At 37.4% G+C, this 21,822-nt stretch overlaps 1 protein-coding gene across 1 annotated transcript; it reads left to right on the forward strand.

The window, feature by feature from the left end:
* The first annotated feature begins 6,196 nt into the window (after positions 1–6,196).
* Positions 6,197–20,838, forward strand: RAP1B (RAP1B, member of RAS oncogene family). Its single transcript, XM_017876193.1, has 8 exons — positions 6,197–6,227; positions 7,577–7,659; positions 9,275–9,343; positions 10,894–10,950; positions 13,088–13,228; positions 15,842–15,985; positions 16,837–16,953; positions 19,507–20,838. Exons 2-7 carry the CDS (start codon positions 7,603–7,605, stop codon positions 16,921–16,923), a joined length of 555 nt encoding a protein of 184 aa, XP_017731682.1. The 5' UTR covers positions 6,197–6,227; positions 7,577–7,602; the 3' UTR covers positions 16,924–16,953; positions 19,507–20,838.
* The last annotated feature ends 984 nt before the right edge of the window (positions 20,839–21,822 follow it).

Below are 21,822 nucleotides of genomic sequence, written 5' to 3' on the forward strand. Positions count from 1 at the left end.
TTTTTTCCCCTCCGTACTAATTATCACACCTGACACTTTATATTGACTTTGTTTCCCCCTCTATGCCCTTCACTCTGGATTATAAATTCTGAGGACAGGGTATTTTGTTCACTGCTTTATATTCCCACTGCCTAGAATAGTGCTTAACACATATTAGACACTCAGTATATTATTTATGGATGTCGAATATTGAATACTGTATTACAGTAGTGTTAATGGAAGGTGTCATTTCTTAGATTTTCTTTTCTGACCAACACAGTTCTTGGGATGATGGAGTATGTTCTCAATAAATCTCAGCACCAAGTAAACAAGAATTTTCTTTTTAATACATAAATTTATCATTTTGTTATGCTTTTTAGTTTCCTCAGTGATTTTTTAGAATAACCCTTGTTCATAATTTGGATCAGTAATATCTACAGTTGAATCTTAGGAAGAATGTTGCAGGCAATCCAGAATGTTGGATAATTAAATCAGTTATTTGCATTTTGATGTTTAGTGAACACATTTAGACCAAAAAAAACTACCTGGTAATGCCAGTTTTTATTTTCTTTGAGTCATGTCTTCAGGATTTTCTGTGAACTCAGAATTACTATTGCATTCATTATTGTTTTGTGAAAATAATAGTTAATAATTTCTGATTAATGAAATATTATCTTAGATAAATTTACTGAACTTAATGTAGAATATGATTTTTTTTTTTTTTTTTTTTTTTTTTTTTTTTTTTTTTTTTTTTTTTTTTGAGACGGTGTCTTACTTGTCACCCAGGCTGGAGTGCAGTGGCACAAACATGGCTCACTGAAGCCTTGACCTCCTGGGCTCAAGTGATGCTCCCACCTCAGCCTCCCAAGTAGCTGGGACTTACAGGTGTGTGCCACTACACTTGGCTAATTTTTGTGTTTTTTGTGGAGACGGAGTTTTGCCATGTTGCTCAGGCTGGTCTTGAATTCCTCCTGCGTTAAAGCAGTCTGCTTGTCTCTGTCTCCCAGAGTGCTGGCATTATAGGCATGAGCCAGCACCCCCTTCTTCTACTTTCATTTCATATAGTTACGAAGCAGCCACTGAAACCTGACTCTGGACGATGCCAAAGGAGGTTTTGTTTTCTTGTCTTTCCATGTCTTTGCTGTGGTTTGCTCTGAAACTAGAATTAAACAACTTCTTGAATTAATAAAAAAGAACCAATGCAAGTAAAACTCCAGCCTGTAGAGGAAATGGAAAAAGTTGTAGAAGTAATAATAAGTAAACTACTTTTAAACAAATGAGTAAAGTAGTAGGTATTTTGCAAGAAGTAAATAGCCAAGTGTAAAAGCTGTCAGTTACTTTCATCAATCAGGTTAGTTGTAGTCACGGAAATTTTAGGTGATTATATAAGGAACTCAAATTAGCAATCTTTAAATGTAAATGACCTAATACTAAAACTACCCCAAAATATATTCAGATAAATAGCAGAAATATTTATGCATTTGAAAAAATCAGTGCATTCCACAGTTCTCTGAATCAAAGGTAAAAACAAATCAGTGTAGAAAGTACTTTAAGTTTGAACAATAGTGGAATTTTTAGTATTTTGATAGCTTTCTTTAGAGATTTAATTGATTTTCTTCATCTGTAATCTTAGATTGTGTTGGAGAGGCAATGTGAATCATGCATAAAGTTTATAATTGTGTATGTGCCTACTTGATATAGAAATTGCACCTTTTTCCTGATGAAGTATTGTATAGTTGCACTGTTGATAACATTAAGTTCATTTTGCATATATGCTACAGTCTTTTCTGTTTAACGGGTTGAGTAAAATGAAGATCCAGGAGTCCCTCATTAGTTGGTATAATTGGTTACTTCATAGACTAAAGATTAATACAAATGTACTACATTTGCAGATTAATTCATACATAGGCATATTATTGTTAACTAGTAATTCTTAACTGTACAGATAGTTTCAAACTGCATCCAGTTTTTACAAATGCTGTTGTTTACAAGGAATACCATAAAGAGAGCACATGTAAATGAACAAAATCCCATCACTTATGCTGGAAATTCAAACTAGAATGTTATACAGTAGACCAATAGCACCATAATTTTAGGCACAGTATTTAGCCAATATCTCTCATTGCTAACAGTTTCATTTAACTTATGTTGCCTTTAACTTCTTGAAGGTTGTTGATTCTAAAATTTCTTTGAGTTTATTTTCTGTTGATTATAGTTTTATTTTCTTCCAAAATCTCTTCACTTTAAATGGTAGTACATGGCAGTAATACCTTTTGATAGTCAGAACTCTTAATAATTTGTAATATCAGGTATTCTGATATTACTTTGTATCCTCTTTTTGACTTAATCCTTATCTTCTACTGATGTACAAGTAGTTAAAAATGAGCAAGCTTCTCAGAATATAATCATTTGCTTGTGGCACACCAGTTAAAGTACTAACTTAAGTCCTTTGCTACCTTATTTATCTTTTCATTCTAGATAAACTTTGCTTGCTAATTAATGGTAAATATTGCATTGATGTAAATAGGTGTTTAAAATGTCAGCATTTACATTAAGAGTATTTTTCTATAAAGCACTTAAAATATGTTTAATGTTGTAGTTTTCAGTACTTAAGCATCTCTTAGCCCTTTTTGAGAAGTGTTTTCTGAGAAGTAATTAAGGCTTAAAGAACAGAATTAAACTTTAATTGATTCTTTTTTGCTTACCTGCTTATTTCTTTAAAAGGTACCCTCACCATTAGTTTATTAATCCAAGAAATACTTTTCTCTTCCAGCATCAATTATAGTTACTCTGTGAGTTGAGTGGCTAAACTTGGTGTTTTGAATTTTCTAAAGTCTGCTTCTTAAAAATACCAGTAATTATCAGCATTCTTATTATAATATTGGGGTAATTATAGAACAACTTCACAATTTCTCTGTTAACTTCAGTTTTTGTTTCATTTGTTTTATGTTTTTTTATTTATTAATAATAGAACTGTCAAAATAAGCAACAGGAAAAGAAAACAATTCCCTATCCTACTACCTTGTTGTGTATTTTTTTTTCTTTTTTTTTTTATTCCAGGGAATTGAAATTTATTTTCTATTATACTCTCAAGATTTTTTCAATAATGAGATTCCTCCTAGACTGTCAAAATTGCAGTCTGCATAACTTGAGGTACAATAGATTTCATTAAGACTTCTGTAGTTAATATTAGCGGTCAGAGATAACGCCAATATTACAGGATTTTTGTTTAGTAATGTGTTTTTTAAATACTTAAAAGAGGGCTATTTCCCAGTCATTATCTCTGAACATTATTAAGTGATTCAAAATACTGATGTATGCACAGCTTTTTGCTTTTTTATATTGATATGGAGGGTTCTTGTATGTTTTATTGAGCTATAAAGAGTCAAGCAGTGGGCGGGGGTGTGGTGGCTCATGCCTGTAATCCCAGCACTTTGGGAGGCCGAGGCGGGCAAATCACGAGGTCAGGAGATGGAGACCAACCTGGGTAACACGGTGAAACCCCGTCTCTACTAAAAATAATACATACAAAAAATAAGCCGGGCATGGTGGCGGGCGCCTGTAGTTCCAGCTACTCGGGAGGCTGAAGCAGGAGAATGGTGTGAACCTGGGAGGTGGAGGTTGCATTGAGCTGAGATTGCGCCACTGCACTCCAGCCAGGGTGACAGAGCAAGAAGTGATTCTTAACTGAAGTAATAGCAGTTCTCTTTAGTGTATTGAGTGGCAGCTCAAACCATTGACATTACTATTATTTTAAAAGTTACTTTTTTTTTGAGACGGAGTCTTGCTCTATCGCCCGGGTTGGAGTGCAGTGGCGCGCTCCGTTCACTGTAACCTCCCCCTCCTAGGTTCAAGCAGTTCCTCTGCCTCAGCCTCCCGAGTAAGTGGGATTACAGGCACATGCCACCACACCTGGCTAATTTTGTATTTTTAGAGGCTTCACCATGTTGACCCAGCTGGTCTTGAACTTCTGACATCCAGTGATCCGACTGCTTGGGCCTCCCAAAGTGCTGGGATTACAGGCGTGAGCCACTGCGCCCAGCCTGTATTGCAAAGTGTTGTGTCAGTTACTGAAGAATTACTACATTTCTTTCCTTATTCTTTCTTTAATTTATGGAACACATATTTCAGGCACAGTTTCAGGTTCTGGGAATATGGCAGTGAGTAAAACAGACAAAAATCCCTATCCTTATGGAGTTTACATTCTTTTTAATCCGTCTCACAACCTTATCATGTAACTGTTACTATCTTAATTTTGCCTGGAAGGAAAGTGAGGCTCTGAAAGGTTTCATGATTTGCCCAAGATTATAGAAAACCATAATTTGAAACTTAGGTACCGTTAGCCACTATGCTATGCTGTCAAAATTGTACCCCCATGGGGTTCTGTCAAAGAGAACAATTAAGCTCAATGTTTCAAATAGTAGTTGTCACAAATCTCTTTGAAAATCTGATGTAACTATTCCCATTTTTAATTGTGCGTGAAATTTTATGGAATTGACATATTTCAAAATGCTCATTCTTAACCTGAACTAAGGACTTCAGGAAAAGAACACTTGAACAGAAAGGTTATGCCTAGAGATCACAAATACACTACGCAGATACAGGTGCTACAACTCTTTCCCAGTCCCTACCAGCACTACAAGCCAGTTTCGTTGCTTATTGAGCAGAGTTGTCTTTTCTGCAAAACTAGATGAAACCACACCATCCTAAAAACAGGACAATGGCTGTTGCCAGTCAGTCGAAGTTGGCATTCACAATAAAAATCTGTTTGTTATTTCAGTCTTAAAAAAAATCTTTTAAACAATGTTTTCAAGACTGGTGTAGTAGAAAGCACAGATTTGAAAAAATACTGATTCAAATCTTGACTATTGTACTTTTGGGGCTTTTTTTGTTTTGTTTTGCTCTTTAAGGTAACAAAAATACCCTGATAACATCTCCAACTGGAAACAATCCAAATTTTCATCAGCTGGTGTGAATGGGTAAAGAAAATGTCATGTATTCATATGGTATATTTTAATCAATAATAATAGGAGCAAATTACTGATAGATACAATAATATGGATTAACCTGACTCATTCTAGCAACAAATAATAATGCTCATTCATGGATAAATGAAGCAGCTGGGAAAAAGAGTCCCAGTCATCTCACTAAAGAAGTGTAACTCCCACAGCCAACTCAGCCACTTTTGTGAAATAAGAAAATAAAGGCATACGTCTCTTAGAAAATCACCTCTGATAAATGTATAGTTTTTATATTCAGTATTTTAAAATTGTAGTTTTTATGTTGTTTCGGTTAGTTGTGTTATGTTTGGAGGTTTTAGTGAATATATATAGTTGCGCAGTTGCGCAGCCATCACTGCAACCGGTTTTTGGCGTGTTTTGTTTTGTGGTTTTTTTTTTTTTTTGAGATGGAGTCCCCCACTCTTGCCAGGGCTGGAGTGCAGTGGCGTGATCTCGGCTTACTGCAACCTCTGCCTCTCAGGTTCACGCGATTCTTCTGCCTCAGCCTCTGGAATAGCTGGGATGACAGGTGCCCACTACCACGCCCTGCTAATTTTTTGTACTTTTAGTAGAAGTGGGGTTTCACCGTATTGTCCAGGCTGGTCACAAACTCCTGACCTCATGATCTGCCCACCTTGGCCTCCCAAAGTGCTGGGATTACAGGCGTAGTCCAGCCCACTACAACCAGTTTTTAGAACACTTCCATCACCCCCAAAAGTTTTCCTGTGACTATATGTAGTCAGTCCCACTCCCACCCCCAGTGGAGAAAGGGTGGAGAATTGGATGCTCATATTACCCTTGGAGCAGCAATATTGAACAGATTTGGGGTTATTGTACTTCCATTTCTTAGTGAACATGCAACATCATTTCCTCCTATGGCTCTGTTTGTACAAGTAGCTTCATCTGTAGGCTTTCATTTATTCGAAAACAAAGACCCTTTTATTTAGTTTTTTCTAGCTTGTTTGTAAGACTGAAAATCTCAACCATTGTAGATTTTTTCATATTACCAATTTTCCATTTTAAGTTTCCTATTTCAGACCTGAACCCATATACAAAAAGGCCATCTCTTTACCTTAGCTATTGGGTGTGTGCCAGAATACTTTTGAAAATGTCCTTAAATCAGTTTTTATTTTGTATCCTGTTAAATCTTTTTTTTTTTTTTTTTTTGAGACAGAATCTCACTGCGTTCGTTGCCCATGCTGGAGCCCAGTGGCGTGATCTCGGCTCACTGCAACCTCCACCTCCCAGGTTCAAGCAAATTTTCAGCCTCAGGCTTTGGAGCCAGGTTGGGATTACCAAGCATGTGCCACCCACACTCAGCTAATTTTTGTCTTTTTTTTTTTTTTTTTTTTTGTAGAAACAGGGTTTTGCAGCTGGGTGTGAGGCTCACACCTTTAATCCTAGCACTTTGGAGCCGAGGCGGGTGGATCATGAGGTCAAGAGGATCGAGACCCATCCTGGCAACAATGGTGAAAAAAGTGCCGCCCCCCCCCCCCACCAAAAAGAGGGTTTTGCTATGTTGGCCAGGCTGGCTCTTGAACTCCTGATATCAAGTGATCCGCCTGCCTCAGTTTCCCAAAGTGCTGGGATTACAGACGTGAGCCACCACGTCTGGCCGAGTTCTTGATTACCTAAGCTGTCCTGGTCAGATTTTCTGCTCTTTTTTGAATTTCCCCAACCTTGCTAGACTGCTGATCTTACAGGATTTTGGGGAATTAGGAAGTTCAATGGTTGACAGACTTTCAAAGACAGGAGCAGGTTAATGTTAGCTATAGAAGCACTGTCACTCAAATGAGACGGTTGTTGATTGGTTGGCTTTGGAATGTATCTGTTTAACAGGCCATTTTTGATTGCCTGAGTTTCAGAAGTAAGGAACCCTCACTAATTGGTTAGTTTGTAGAAGCGTATCCTCCAAGGCAAATGTTTATTGGTTGATTAAAATCATTTAAACCAGTTATAGTAGCTTTGTTAACCGTGACCCAAAAAACTGTCATTTCTTGATTGGAAGTTTTAAAACCTGTTCTGGTGGCTCCTTTATTTCTATTATTTTATCATACTAAACATTCTAAGTAGACGTTTTCAGTCTGGGGACTCATTCAGTTCTGCCTCTGATTCTAGACCATTTTCAGGTTGTCTGTACGTCCCCCACTTTAGGAATAAATATTTGGTCTGCTGCTGCTTCTACCAACATATTTATATTTACCATTTATGTATGCCAGGGCTTGGCCAGATATGTAAATATTTAGGCTCTGCTGTAACTACTTTGCTGTTACAGCACAGAAGAAACCACAGACAATACACAAATGAGTGGATATAGCTGTGTTTCAGTAAAACTTGATGTAACAAAACAGGTAATAGGTTAGATTTCTTTTCAGACCTGTGCTCTATCCTGGATTGGGCTGAAAGTCATGTCTGTAATTCTGTAGTTTTCTTCTATCTCTGAGCATCTTTTAGTAAGTCTGCTTATAGGGTGCTCCGTATTTGTGTTGTATAGTAATCATTTTAAATAAATCTATTTTCCTGAATGTTTTATTTCTGTGAAAAGCACAGGAATACAAAACTTTACTTAGAATTCTTTTTTTTTTTTCTTTAATAAGGTACTAGATTTTGACAAGCCTGCATCATGCGTGAGTATAAGCTAGTCGTTCTTGGCTCAGGAGGTGTTGGAAAGTCTGCTTTGGTAAGTCATTCTTACTTTACTTAAGCCTTTCACTCCAAGATGTTATTTTTCTGTTGAGTTTTAGGTTTTGATAAGTCTTTGTTAAGATAAAATCCCTTAATGACTTTAGAAGCAATGTGATATTTTTCTTGTAATTTTACTCAACTTTTAATTATATCTGGGTGGATCATATTCTCTCTGGAACATTGACTCCAGAATGACACGAATTATGCTGGAATACAATTTGAGCTAAGCACAGAGATTGAGAGCATACAAATATGTGTCTTTTTGCATTTGCATTTCAGAGCCAGGTAAGAATAAGTTTTGGTCTTTTTATTTTTATTTTTTTTCAGACAGGGTCTCACTCTGTTGATCACAGGCTAGGGCTCAAGTGATCTCAGCCTCCTGAATGCTTGGGACTACAGGCATGTGCCATCATGCCAGACTAATTTTTGCCAAAGTTTTTTGTAGAGATGGTGTCTTGCTGTATTGCTCAGGCTGGTCTTAAACTCCTGGCCTCAAGTAATCCACCTTTGCCTCCCAAAGTGCTGGAATTACAGGCATAAATCACCATGTCTGGCTTGCTCTTTCTTCTTATAAATAGTCTTACCCTATACATTTTATGTTAGAACATATCAAAGCTTATAAAAAGTCTTCTTCAAATATTACATTTGACTGTCCAGTTTTACATTATTTTAATGGCCATGTTTTCTGCATCAAGGAATGGTGTAGCAAGAATAACTTGGTAATGAGGGTTAGGAAAGGGGAAAAACGTAGGGAAAATAATTTGATGAATAGTTCAGAGCTTAGCAAAGCCTCACAAGCAAATAGATTGACCTTCTGCCTCACTCATAAGATAAAGCGTCTTGGCCACTTAGAAAGGCCACCTAGCTGAGAATTAACATGCTTGGAACAAACTGAGAAGTATATATGATGTGAAATGAACTGCTTTTTCAATTTGTATCCAAAGTGATGGGGAGGTCAGTTGATTGTGCATGTATGTGTGTATACATAACAATTAGTCAATTTCTAATTTAAAAATCAAATTTAAGCTCTTAAGACTGAAACAACACTGGCATGGTGGCTCACACCTGTAATCCCAACACTTTCAGAGGCCGAGGCAGGCAGATTACCTGAGGTCAGGAGTTCTAAAGCAGCCTGGCCAATATAGTGAAACCCCATCTCTACTAAAAATACAAAAATTAGCCAGATGTGGTGGTGCATGCCTGTAATCCCAGCTACTTGGGAGGCTGATGTGGGAGAATGGCCTGAACCCAGGAGGCAGAGGTTGCAGTGAGCCAAGATTGTGTCACTGCACTCCAGTGTGGGAGACAGAGCAAGACTGTGTCTCAAAGAAAAAAAATAAAAGACTGAAACAAGAGACATTTAAAATTTTTAAATATATGATCTCTAAATTTAGAATTACCCAATAAGGAGCATAGTGATTATTTATTTAAAAATAAAAAAAACAGCTTTCTGAGGTAATTTTCTTACCAAATGTATACATTCAAATGTAGTATTGGCTGTGGTTTTTTTCACCGATGGTGTAACTCCCTGTGTGAAATCAGTTTACCATTTAAAGATTGAATGTACTCTTTTCTTTAGAAGTATAATGGTTTCTTAATTTTTTTTTCAGACTGTACAGTTTGTTCAAGGAATTTTTGTAGAAAAATATGATCCTACGATAGAAGATTCTTATAGAAAGGTATATATTACTTTGGAAGGCCTTTTGCTTTTGATTTTAATATAAATATTTTAGCTGTATAATTATTGAACGTTTTATACAAAGTAGGATGGAGGCAGAGTTAATTTATAAAATTAGTGGGAAAAGTTTACAATTACTTTCTGGCATTGCATATTTACCAGTTTAAGAGGATCATAAACCCTCATACTCTCACGTATTCACAAAATTTTAAGTTTATCCTGACCCTAAAGTTGTAATTTGACACACAAACTTTAAAGCAGGCCATCCATTTCAAGTAGTAGCCCCATGTTACTTCCTATTCCCTACCTAGCAAGACTGATTACTCTCAGGCTCCCTTCTTTTTAACCTAGAAATAGGTGGACACAAGTCTTCCTAAGCTTTCTACTTACTAACCTCTTGAGAAAGTGCCACCACTCACAATACGGGTTGAATATCCCTTATCCGAAATACCTGGGACCAGAAGTGTTTTCAGATTTCAGATTATTTTCTGATTTTAAAATATTTGTATATACATAATGAAATAGAATGGGACCCATGTCTAAACAATTCATGGTTTCATATACACCTTATACACATAATCTTATGTAATATTTTTAATATTCTTACGCATGAAGCAAAGTTTTGGCTGCATTTTGACTGTGACTGGTCACGTGAGCTCATTTGTGGAATTTTCCACTTGTAGCGTGATGTTCCACACATGGCTTAAAAAGTTTTGGATTTGGAACATTGCAATTTTTGGGTTTTTAGATTAGGAATGCTCAGCCTATAGTAAGGTGAATTCCTGTGTCCACTAACATTATGTGACAATAAAACAATGTGTAGACATTTTTAACATAGTAGGGAAAGAGGTATTTCCCAGCTTTTATGAAGCAACTAACCTGGCCCTGCTGTTGTACAAATACTGTGTTTCCGTTCCTCCCTCTATGTCCACAGTCTACCAAAAAAACTGGAAACTTTTTTGCACCCCAGCTGTGAGACAGTAATACTCTTTTCTTTCTACATCTAATTCTAAATACCTATTTTTCCCTAGGAAATATTAGATGGAAAGGGGTAACAGGGATATATGTGCAATTTATTTAATAGCTGTGGCTCTGCTTCCTTAATACCAGAAATCTTGTTCCAGTATGGTGAGGGCATATAGTTACCTAGAGAAATGAGGTATATCGAAAGTATCATGGGAGAATTGAGATAGACAGAATTACTTATGATATTGTTGGAATTGTTGCTGGTTTTGATTATTTATTTGAGCTATTTTGAAACTATTTTTTCTCTAGAATTAAGTGCTGAGAGATCATATTGAGACTGGATCTTGTAGGTTTCCTTCCCTGTGCTGACTTGAGAACACGTGGCTTTTGAACCCGATTACAATTTGGGAGTCTTTGAATCTTGATTACTTAGCTATTTTTCCTCCTGCTTTGTTGAAGTATTGCTTGATACTAGTTTGTAAAGTTGTTATAATCTGTGTATCTTATTTTTGATATATTAGCTGCTTTGTGTATATTAAGGTCTTACATTTAAAAAATGAACATGTATTTTAATTTTTCTACCAGCAAGTTGAAGTAGATGCACAACAGTGTATGCTTGAAATCTTGGATACTGCAGGAACGGTAGGTAAAACTAAATATCAAAGTATATGCACCGTTTATACAGTATTGACTTCATAAACGCTAGTACTCTATAGACAAATATTAGTTAAGCTTATTTAAAAGTACTGCTTGCAGCTGGTCGTAGTGGCTCACACCTCTGATCCCAGCACTTTGGGACGCCAAGGTTGCCAGATCACTTGAGGTCAGGAGTTCGAGACCAGCCTGGCCAACATGGCTAAACCCCGTCTTTACTAAAAATATAAAAATCAGCCAGGCATGGTGGAACATTCCTGTAATCCCAGCTACTCAGGAGGCTGAGGCAGGAGAATCTCTTGAACCCAGGAGACAAGAGGTTGCAGTGAGCCAAGACTGTGGAGACTGTGCCACTGCACTCCAGCCTGGGTGACAGAGCAAGACTGTGTCTCAAAAAAAAAATAAGAGTACTAGTTGCTAAACTTTAAATCTTTTTGTTGTTGTTGTTGTTCTGTTGAATCCTTAGTTTTATATTGGCCGGGTGCAGTAGCTCACGCCTGTAATCCCAGCACTTTGGGAGGCCAAGGTGGGTGGATCACTTAAGGTGAGGAGTTCGAGACCAGCCTGGCCAACACAGTGAAACCCTGTATCTACTAAAAATATAAAAAAATTAGCCGGGTGTGGTGGTACACACCTGTAATCCCAGTTACTCGGGAGGCTGAGGCAGGAGAATAGCTTGAACCCAGGAGACGAAGGTCACAGTAAGCCAAGATCGCGCCACTGCAGTGGGCAGCCTGGGCAACAAAGCAAGACTCCGTCTCAAAAACAAAACAAAAAAAAGTATATTGCACTTTTTGTAATTGCAGTGGGTCATTTAAAAGTTTAGAAAATGTGTTAGAAGGAAAATTTTCAGTCTCACTAGTACTTTTAAAACAATATATTACCATATTTCAAATAATACAGGCATACATTCATTCCTCAGCAGCTGTGTGAAATATTTTGATTGAGGCTGGGTGCGATGGCTCACGCCTTGTAATCTCAGCACTTTGGGAAGCCAAAGTGGGCGGATCACCTGAGGTCAGGAGTTCCAAGACCAGCCTGGCCAACATGGTGAAACCCCGTCTCTATTAAAATACAAAAATTAGCCAGATGCAGTGGCAGGCGCCTGTAGTCCCAGCTACTCCGGAGGCTGAGGCAGGAGAATCACTTGAACCCTGGAGGTAGAGGTTGCTTGCAGTGAGCTGATAACGCATCACTGCACTCCAGCTTGGGTGACAGAGCAAGTCTCCATCTCAAAAGAAAAAGAAATATTTTGATTGGTATCTGTTCTCCTTCAAGGTATTTATAGACAAACTAGATTTGTAGGTATGTGAAGAGGAAGGGAAGATTTGTTCTTGGTGTATGGTATTCATTCAGCTAATGTTTGAATACCTGATACACGTCAGGCACTGTGTTCTTACCTTCGAATGCTCTCAGTCTAGCGAAGAAAAAGTAGTATGGGAAAATGGGATGGTCTAGATCGTGCTGATGGAGCTCTACAGAACTACAGCATTTGAGTCATAGCTGTATAGATTAACTTGGCTGATACAGCTGGGGTGCTCTTACACATTATGATGTATTTTAAAAGCTGCCTTTAGTAACTTTTGGGGGTGGGATATTTCTGTTCCATTTGAGTATATTTTTTATATATAAATCTACTTTGGTGTATGATGTTTAAATAAGAAACCTATTTCTGGCCGGGTGTGATGGCTCACACCTGTAATCCTAGCACTTTGGGAGGCCGAGATGGGCAGATCATGAGGTCAGGAGATGGAGACCATCCTGGCCAATATGGTGAAACTCCGTCTCTACCAAAATACAATAGCCGGGCGTGGTGGCACCCACCTATAGTCCCAGCTACTCGAGAGGCTGAGGCAGGGGAATCACTTGAACCCGGGAGGCAGAGGTTGCAGTGAGCTGAGATCACGCCACTGCACTCCAGCCTGGTGACAGAGCAAGACTCCATCTCAAAAAACAGGAACTAAAATGCCAGTTTTTCCAGTAGTATCTTGTCATAGATTGTAATTTTAACAAAGTTACATAATACTACAATATTCTTCATTGAGCTATAATTATAGACTTCGAAATTGTAAAAATAACTGTCAAAACATTCTTGTTTTTTAACGTTCCTTTCTTTCTATTGTAGGAACAATTTACAGCAATGAGGGATTTGTACATGAAAAATGGACAAGGATTTGCGTTAGTTTATTCCATCACAGCACAGTCCACATTTAACGATTTACAAGACCTGAGAGAACAGATTCTTCGAGTTAAAGACACTGATGATGTAAGCTGACTTCCTAATAAATATATTTTATTTCAAAACTCTGATTATAATTGTATAAGTCTAAATTTAAATTCATTTTAAAGCTCATGTATTTTGGTGGGGAGGGGATGTTGGTTTTGTATACTTTTCCTTGAAAGGCAAAAATACCCATACATGTTTTCAAATATATATCATGTGGAAAGTGAGAAATTTCCTTCTTTGCCATTATCCTGTGAAAATTAAATGTTATACCCTTCCTTTTTTTTTTTTTTTTTTTTAATTTTTTCTTTGAGACATAGTCTCGCTCTGTCGCCCAGGCTGGAGTGCGGTGGCGTGATAGCTCCGCCTCCCGGGTTCCCGCCATTCTGCTGCCACAGCCTCCTGGGAGTAGTTGGGACTACAGGCACCCGCCACCACGCCCGGCTAATTTTTTGTATTTTTAGTAGAGGCGGGGTTTCACCATGTAGCCAGGATGGTCTCGATCTCCTGACGTTGTGATCCACCCGCCTCAGCCTCCCAAAGTGCTGGGATTACAGGCGTGATCCACTGTCCCCAGCCTTTTTTTTATTTTTATTTTTTGAGATAGAGTTTCACTCTGTCACCAGGCTGGAGTGCAGTGGCGCAATCTGGGCTCACTGCATCATCCACCTTACTGGGTTCAAGCAGTTCTCCTGCCTCAGCCTCCTGAGTAGCTGGGATGAAGGCGCATGCCATCATACCTGGCTAATTTTTGTGTTTTTAGTAGAGACGGGGTTTCACCATGTTGGTCAGGATGGTCTCCTGACCTCAGGTGATCCACCCACCTCGGCCTCCCAAAGTGCTGGGATTACAGGCATGAGCCACTGTGCCCAGCCAATAATAATAGTTTTTAAAGAAAGGCAACAAATACATTAGATTCTAACATTACTAATTTAGGTGCCCCTTCAGAGTCTACCATAATGGAGTTTAATTCCTCATCACACTAAATACAGCAGTGGTTCTCAAAATCGATTTTGCATCAGAATCACCTGTAGGACCAGTTAAAACAGATTGCTGGGCTGAGATCTCAGAGCTTCTGATTCAGTAGGTCATTGCATTTTTAACAAGTTTCAGGGTGGTGTTGGTGATGCTGATCTGGATACGTAAGAACTAGGTTGGGCATGGTAGCTCACACCTCTAATCCCAGCACTTTGGGAGGCAAAGGCGGGTAGATCCCCTGAGCTCAGGAGTTCAAGACCTCCCTGGGCAACACAGCAAGACCCCACCTCTACCAGAAATTAAAAAAAAAAAAAATTAGCCAGCGTGGTGGCGCGTGCCTGTGGTCCCAGCTACTTGGGAGGCTGAGATAGGACAGTTGCTTAAGCCTGGGAGGTGGAGGTTGGCAGTGAGCCGAGATCACATCACTGCACTCCAACCAGGGTGACAGAGTGAGACCCTGTCTCAAAATAAATAAATAAGACTCGTTGTACTGCAGTTTAATTATAGCAAATATTGTGAGAGCTGGGAGATACCCATGGTAAATACTGTTCTTTTCTGGACTTCTGAAACAAGGGAATTTGGGGGGACCCTACATAATTACAGCAACCTCAGGGAACATTTTTTAATTTGTAAATCCGTTTAATAAGTGGTCTTGATGTTAAGTAAATTAAGTTTGAGTGGGTTTTTTTGTTTTGTTTTGTTTTGTTTTGTTTTGTTTTGTTTTGAGACGGAGTCTTGCCCTGTCGCCCAGGCTGGAGTGCAGTGGCACAATCTCGGCTCACTGCAACCTCTGCCTCCCAAGTTCAAGCAATTCTCCTGTGTCAGCCTCCCAAGTAGCTGGGATTACAGACGTGTGCCACCACACCCGGCTAATTTTTGTATTTTTAGTAGAGACAGGGTTTTGCCCTGTTGGCCCAGCTGGTCTCCAGCTCCTGACCTCAGGTGATCCACCCGCCTCAGCCTCCCAGAGTGCTGGGATTACAAGCGTGAGCCACTGTGCCCGGCCTTGATTGGGTTTTTTAATACAAGACTTTGAGAAATCAAAAATTCTGCTTTGGGGGCCTTCCAAATTTCTCCTTTTCGTGTTGTGCAACTGAGAATGCTGAGTTTAATAAATGCACGTCAGGAAACCAGAAAACTTGAAGTTGATTCACACCCTTTAGAGAAACATTTTAAAATGCTGAAATATATTGGATTTTCACAGTAACACCCTTTTGTACTTCCTTTTTAAAAGTTTATGTTTTGCTTACTATAATTAGTTATAAGTCCATTATGATAAAATTTTAAGGTTTTTCCCCCATCTCTCATAACAGGATCATAGCTTGTTTTCTCAAAATTTTATGTAAAAGTGTCTTATTTATGTCTACATTGACTAGGTTGTGTTCTTTTTACTTAACATATGAGAGTTTTCTTTCTTTCTCTCTCTTCTTCCCTTTGGAGTTACCGTTTGACATCTCCATGGAAAGAGAAGGCAGTGGAGATAATTGACATCAAAGTTACTACTTATGTTTATGTTACAGATTAAATTAAGGCTGTAAATTTTATTACACATTATTAATTTTTTTCTGTGGCATTATATGAAAAGTAATTCTTAGATTTGACTCTTAGAATTCTTTTTATTTCAATTCATATAGCATGTTTACTTATTTATTTTTACTCTCACAAATGTATTTTTAGGTTCCAATGATTCTTGTTGGTAATAAGTGTGACTTGGAAGATGAAAGAGTTGTAGGAAAGGAACAAGGTCAAAATCTAGCAAGACAATGGAACAACTGTGCATTCTTAGAATCTTCTGCAAAATCAAAAATAAATGTTAATGAGGTATGGTCAAATATACTTACAGTGGCTCTTTATTTGAAGTACAACATTGAAGATGAACAGAAAATGTCTTAACCCCAACTTAATATGTACTCAGGGTACATAATGATGTTACAGGACAAAAAAAAAAGAACCTCTTATGTTAAATGTATCCATGTAGTATGTAAACAACAATACTATTTCAGTCTCTATTAAATATTTGTACATTGATATGTACCATGAAAAAGGAAGACTGGACAGAAAATACAGGGATAGGGAAGACAGATTAAGACTTCAGGGTATATGAAGGATGTTATAAAAAAATAGAGACTAAAATGCCAGAAGGCATGCATGGTTCTTGAAAGGCTCCAAGTCATGTTGTAGAGCAAAAACTTACAGTTTTTAAAAGGATTTTTTCATTGTGTGATGGTAAATGTTCTAATTGAACTAAGTTAAGGTCTCTGCAGCTCCTTCAATTAAGTATTTTAAGGAGCACAATATTAATACTCCCCAAAAAATTTGAGCTTGGCAGTTACAACACCTGATTTTATTCTCATTCCTTAGCTGAACAATTCTGGGGATTAATTTATATCCATAGAAATTTCTGTTTTTTTCAAATTACTTTTTTAATTTTGGTGGGGAGGTGTTCCTCCTGTAAATTATTTATCTTACTTTTTTTTTTTTTATTATATTTTAAGTTCTAGGGTACATGTGCATAACGTGCAGGTTTGTTACATATGTAAACTTATGCCATGTTGGTGTGCTGCACCCATCAACTCGTCAGCACCCATCAATTCATCATTTATATCATGTATAACTCCCCAATGCACTCCCTCCCTCCTCCTGTAAATTAAAACAAATTAATGTATTTGCAGATCTTTTATGACCTAGTGCGGCAAATTAACAGAAAAACTCCAGTGCCTGGGAAGGCTCGCAAAAAGTCATCATGTCAGCTGCTTTAATATACTAAATGCATTGTAGCTCTGAGCCAGGTATGTTCACTTATCTTACTTCTAACTTTTAATCACTCAACCTTATTAAGGGCACTCTGTCATGAAAGCAAGTATAGAATTCTTTTGTTGGTTCTGAAAATAAATGGTTTATTTTATAAGATATCCATGAGTTAGTATGCTATCTTATTAATTAAAATAATTATTTACCTATCATCATGAGTAAAGTATTCTTTTTTTTGTTGTTTTTGAGATGGAGTTTCACTCTGTTACCCAGGCTGGAGTGCAGTGGCACAATCTCAGCTCACTGCAACCTCTGCCTCACAGGTTCAAGCAATTCTTCTGCCTCAGCCTCCCAAGTAGCTGGGATCACAGGCATGTGCCACCATGCCTGGCTAATTTTTGTATTTTAGTAGAGACGGGGTTTCTCCATGTTGGTCAGGCTAGTCTCGAACTCCTGACCTCAAGTGATCCACCCACCTTGGCCTCCCAAAGTGCTGGGATTACAGGCATGAGCCACCACACCTGACTAAGTGAATATTCTAAATAAGTTCATTCTGTATACTGGTTGGTGCTGGCAATACAGTGGTGAACAAGACCAGCCTTCTCTCCTTGACTCTTAATTACTTTAAGCTAATTCAGGTATACTGAACGAGAAAGACAGTTAATTGCAAAACATAAATTCTGTATTAAGATAAATACAGGGTGGTGTTGCTAATAAAAATCCCTAACATGGCCAGGTACAGTGGTTCATGCCTATATTCCTAGAACTTTGGGAGGCTGAGGCAGGATTGCTAGAGACAAGGAGTCAAAGATCAGTTTAGGTAACATAGCTAGACCCCATCCTTAATTTTATTTATTTATTTATATGTATTTATTTATTTTTGAGAAAGAGTCTTGCTCTGTCACCATGCTGGAGTGCAGTGGTGCAATCTCGGCTCACTGCAACCTCTGCCTCCTGGGTTCAAGCAGTTCTCCTGCCTCAGCCTCCCGAGTGGCTGGGATTACAGGCATGTGCCACCATGCCCGGCTAATTTTTGTGTATTTTTAGTAGAGATGGTGTTTAACCATTGTTGGCCAGGATGGTCTCAATCTCTTGATCTGCCCACCTTGGCCTCCCAAAGTGGTGGGATTACAGGTGTGAGCCAGCATGCCCAGCCAACCCCATCCCTAAAACACACACACACACACACACACCACCCCCACCCCTGAGATGTTCATCATGCGCCAGTCACTTTTTTTTTCCCCTTCAACTTTTAAGTTCCAGGGTACATGTGCAGGATGTGCAGGTTTGTTACATAGGAAAACGTGTACCATGGGGGTTTGCTGCACAGATCTCTCTCATTGCCTGGCACATACTTAACACTCAACTATTAGCTGCTGTTTGCCAATGATAATGGTTTCCTCTTCAGCTGTCATTAAACTGTCTATTGTTAAACTGTTTATTTATTCTTAAGAACCTTTGATATTCCTGACTCTTGTTTCTTCCTATGTTAATTGACTCAGTGCTGCCATAGCACTCTGATTCTGTATCTTTTTAGAGTTTTTATTCCCACCTTCCGTCTAGGGCTTTCTGTTTAGTGATATATCATCTCATTCTGATATCCTGTAATTCCTGACCACGTGCCCATTCTTAGCAGCACACATGTGCTTGAGCTCACACACTTCCATCTGTCTTTTTTAATTTGCAAGTCTGCTAGGATTTAGAAAACTTGATTGCAAACCTCATTCAGACTCAGAATGAGGACCTAAAGTTCTAGGCATTTGTGAAAATTATTTCATCAGCCACGTCTATATTAACAACTCTTCAGAGCTTGTAACAAGTGTGATCACCAGGAAAATAAAATAGGAAACATTTTTTTAGTGCAGGCATGTATGTAGAAAATTATTCAAAGTACATATGTAACAGTTCTAAGTTTACTTTTTTAAAAACTTTACATGTGATTTTAGTATAATACCAGCTTTTTCTGACATCAGTCTTAATAGAATGTTTAAATGTGGAATTAGAAAGTATATAATGTGATTGTAAATCTGTAAAACACCATCATGAAATAAATTCTATTTGTCTGCTTCTCTGAACGAGCTTTTTAGCCACTCTTATTGAAAGAGTAAGGAAGAACTTGATTATCTGATACTAGAAAGAAACTGGTTAGATGTGCATTCTATACTTACGATCTAATTCTAGGATTACACTACGATTGTGTAAACACAGGATCACTCATTTTGTTAATATTGCTATCTGACTTTTTAATCCTAATTCTAGTAAGGTTGACTTGACTAACAATTTTAATGTGATTTTTTTCTTTTAATCCTTGGAAGGTAATGCACAAAAATGTGCACAAAGGTACTTTCCCTTTCTGTTCCTAAGATTTGCATTTAACTGACTTTCAAGAGGGCAACAGAATAGACTTCATCTTTTGGAATGAAAAGATAAAAGGTCTGCCATTAATTGTGGTACGTTGCCACTAATGCCTAGAACAAGAGCCTAGATTATATTCATTTCTAACACTTTTAAGACTGTTTTCTTAACTGTTTCCTTTTGGGTCTTTTCTTTTTCCAGCCCATGTTTTTAATTAATTTTTTTCCTTTTGACAGGTCTGAAGAACTGTTGCCCAATTCAACAGTGCCAGCATTCCAACTTTGTTAAACCTACCAACATCTTAAATGGACTTTCCTGTGGTGGTACCCTTTAAGAGGCGGATGAAAGCTACTATATCAGTTTGCACATTCTAATCACTTTCCAGTATCACAAGAGAGATTTTTACTTATATAATAGTCCTAGAGTACGCAGCTGGTAAAACCAGAGGCTACATCCAGTATTACTGCTAAGAGACATTCTTCATCCACCAATGTTGTACATGTATGAAAATGGTGTACTGTATACTTTAACATGCCCCATACTTTGTATTGGAGAGTACAATAATGTAAATCCTAAAAGCACCACTATTTTAGCATAATAAAAGAAAGTCCAAAGAGCTCCTATATAGACTACTCCAGATAACTTCGCTTCTTTGATACTTGTAGCTTATTGTAATTTTTTTTAAGAAATTCAAGGTCATTATTATTGTACAAAATAAGCGCTTTGATTAACACAGCTATATAGTTTTTTTAATTTTTAAAAAACCTATGGAGACAGTGATCTTGTCTTTAAAATATGATAGTCCTTTCAGTATAATGTCTTAGATTAAAGACGTTGCCTTTAATATCTGTTGGGAAGGAAATGTCCAGACTTTTCAAATCTCTTATTATATGTTTCCTTTTTTTGTTTACATAGGGAACAATGTTTATAGTCGTGTGTACAGTGGGGGTCTACAACAAGAAGTGTATATTTTCAAACAATTTTTTAATGATTTAACAATTTTTGTAAATCATTTGCAGGCTTCTGCAGCTGTAGATTCTCACTGTGAATCCCTTGCTTGCTCATGCATAAGTGTATTGTATTTGCAGAGCTATCAATATACAGGTTTAGTATTTTTGCCTGTTAGTGAATCGTTTCACATGGAATGTTTGTTGAGATTTAAACATGGGACCAAGTATGCGTGGATGTGAATGTGGGAAGCTAATTTTAATCAAATGTAATTGGTCACAAGGCCTAATTTGCAGTAACTGTTGCTGTTTTATTTAACAATGCCCTGTTGCTTTGTATGCATTAATGTTTGGATGTAAAGATTGTGTGTCTATCCAACAGGGAGCCACAGTATTTAAATTGACCAACCTAATGTTACAACTACTTTGAGGTGGCCAAATGTAAACTAAAAGCCTTAATTAAAGTGGTGCAATTTTGTATAACTTAGCATCAGTAGTTCAATAAATTTGGATTGCCATGCAAGGGCTTGCATTATAATTACTTGCCACTTGAATGTGTTTTGTGTAATGTTTTAACAGTGCTAGTAAATAAATATGGGTTTACCCTGGTTTTAATTGTAATAGGTGCATTTTACACAGCGTGGTTTCATAATTTAACATTTGGGCAAACCAGACTCATTAATTACAGGAATAAGTAAGCAGGGGGTTTTCTGGTATTGTTCGAATATCCACATAACCACCTTTTGAACTTTTCCTTGAGAAATAATTTTGTAAATCAAGCAGTATTACTTATGAACAGAGCCTTTGGGTAATGTTCAGTAGCTCTTTGAGGAGGTAGGTAAAAACGATTTATAATACTTTGATGGATGTTATACTATGAATTTTTTAAAATATAGGATGAAGTTAGAATATTGTGGTTATAAAAATCTTTGAGTGATGTGGATTAAGCACTTTTTAGAGAATCGGTATTTTCTTAAATATGCTATAATTGAATTCTGTAAGAACTGAATTCTTACAGAATTATTTTAAAATGTAAAAAAAAAAAAATTGTAAAGAAGCTCTTCACACAAAATTTTCAAAGTATTTTCCAGCTACTGGAGCAATTAATTAGTGATAATATCTAATAGAGGGGTATCTGCTAATCCCCTAAATACACACTGTTTGAATGATACATTTTTAAAGGCTTTCATGTTAAGAAAAAAGTCTGATTCTTTACAAAAGAGACTTGTTTTGGCAGAACTGGTTTTATTTATATTCATTTGGGAAAAAAATTAAGCCCAAAAAACTGGGACTGTGAAACACTAAAATTACTTCAATATAGTATGTTCTGTTACATCCGTTGATACTGCCATTAATTCAATAATTACTTTTAATAAATGTTTGCTGCCTACCAGCTATGTACCAGGCACAGTTGTAGGCTCGAACAACTAAATATTCATTCACTGGACAAATCAAGTACTTAAGTGTAAAAATTGTTCTAGGCCTAAGGATGTAGCAGCAACCAAGATCAACTATAAAATGCTGCCTTCCTAGAATTTATATTCTATTGAAGAGTTTCTCAGTCTCAGCACTATCGATGTTTTATGTTTGATAATGTATTCTGGC

The sequence above is a fragment of the Rhinopithecus bieti genome, unplaced genomic scaffold (genome assembly GCF_001698545.2).
Source record: "Rhinopithecus bieti isolate Rb0 unplaced genomic scaffold, ASM169854v2 scaffold_9919, whole genome shotgun sequence".
Taxonomy (NCBI): Eukaryota; Metazoa; Chordata; class Mammalia; order Primates; family Cercopithecidae; genus Rhinopithecus; species Rhinopithecus bieti.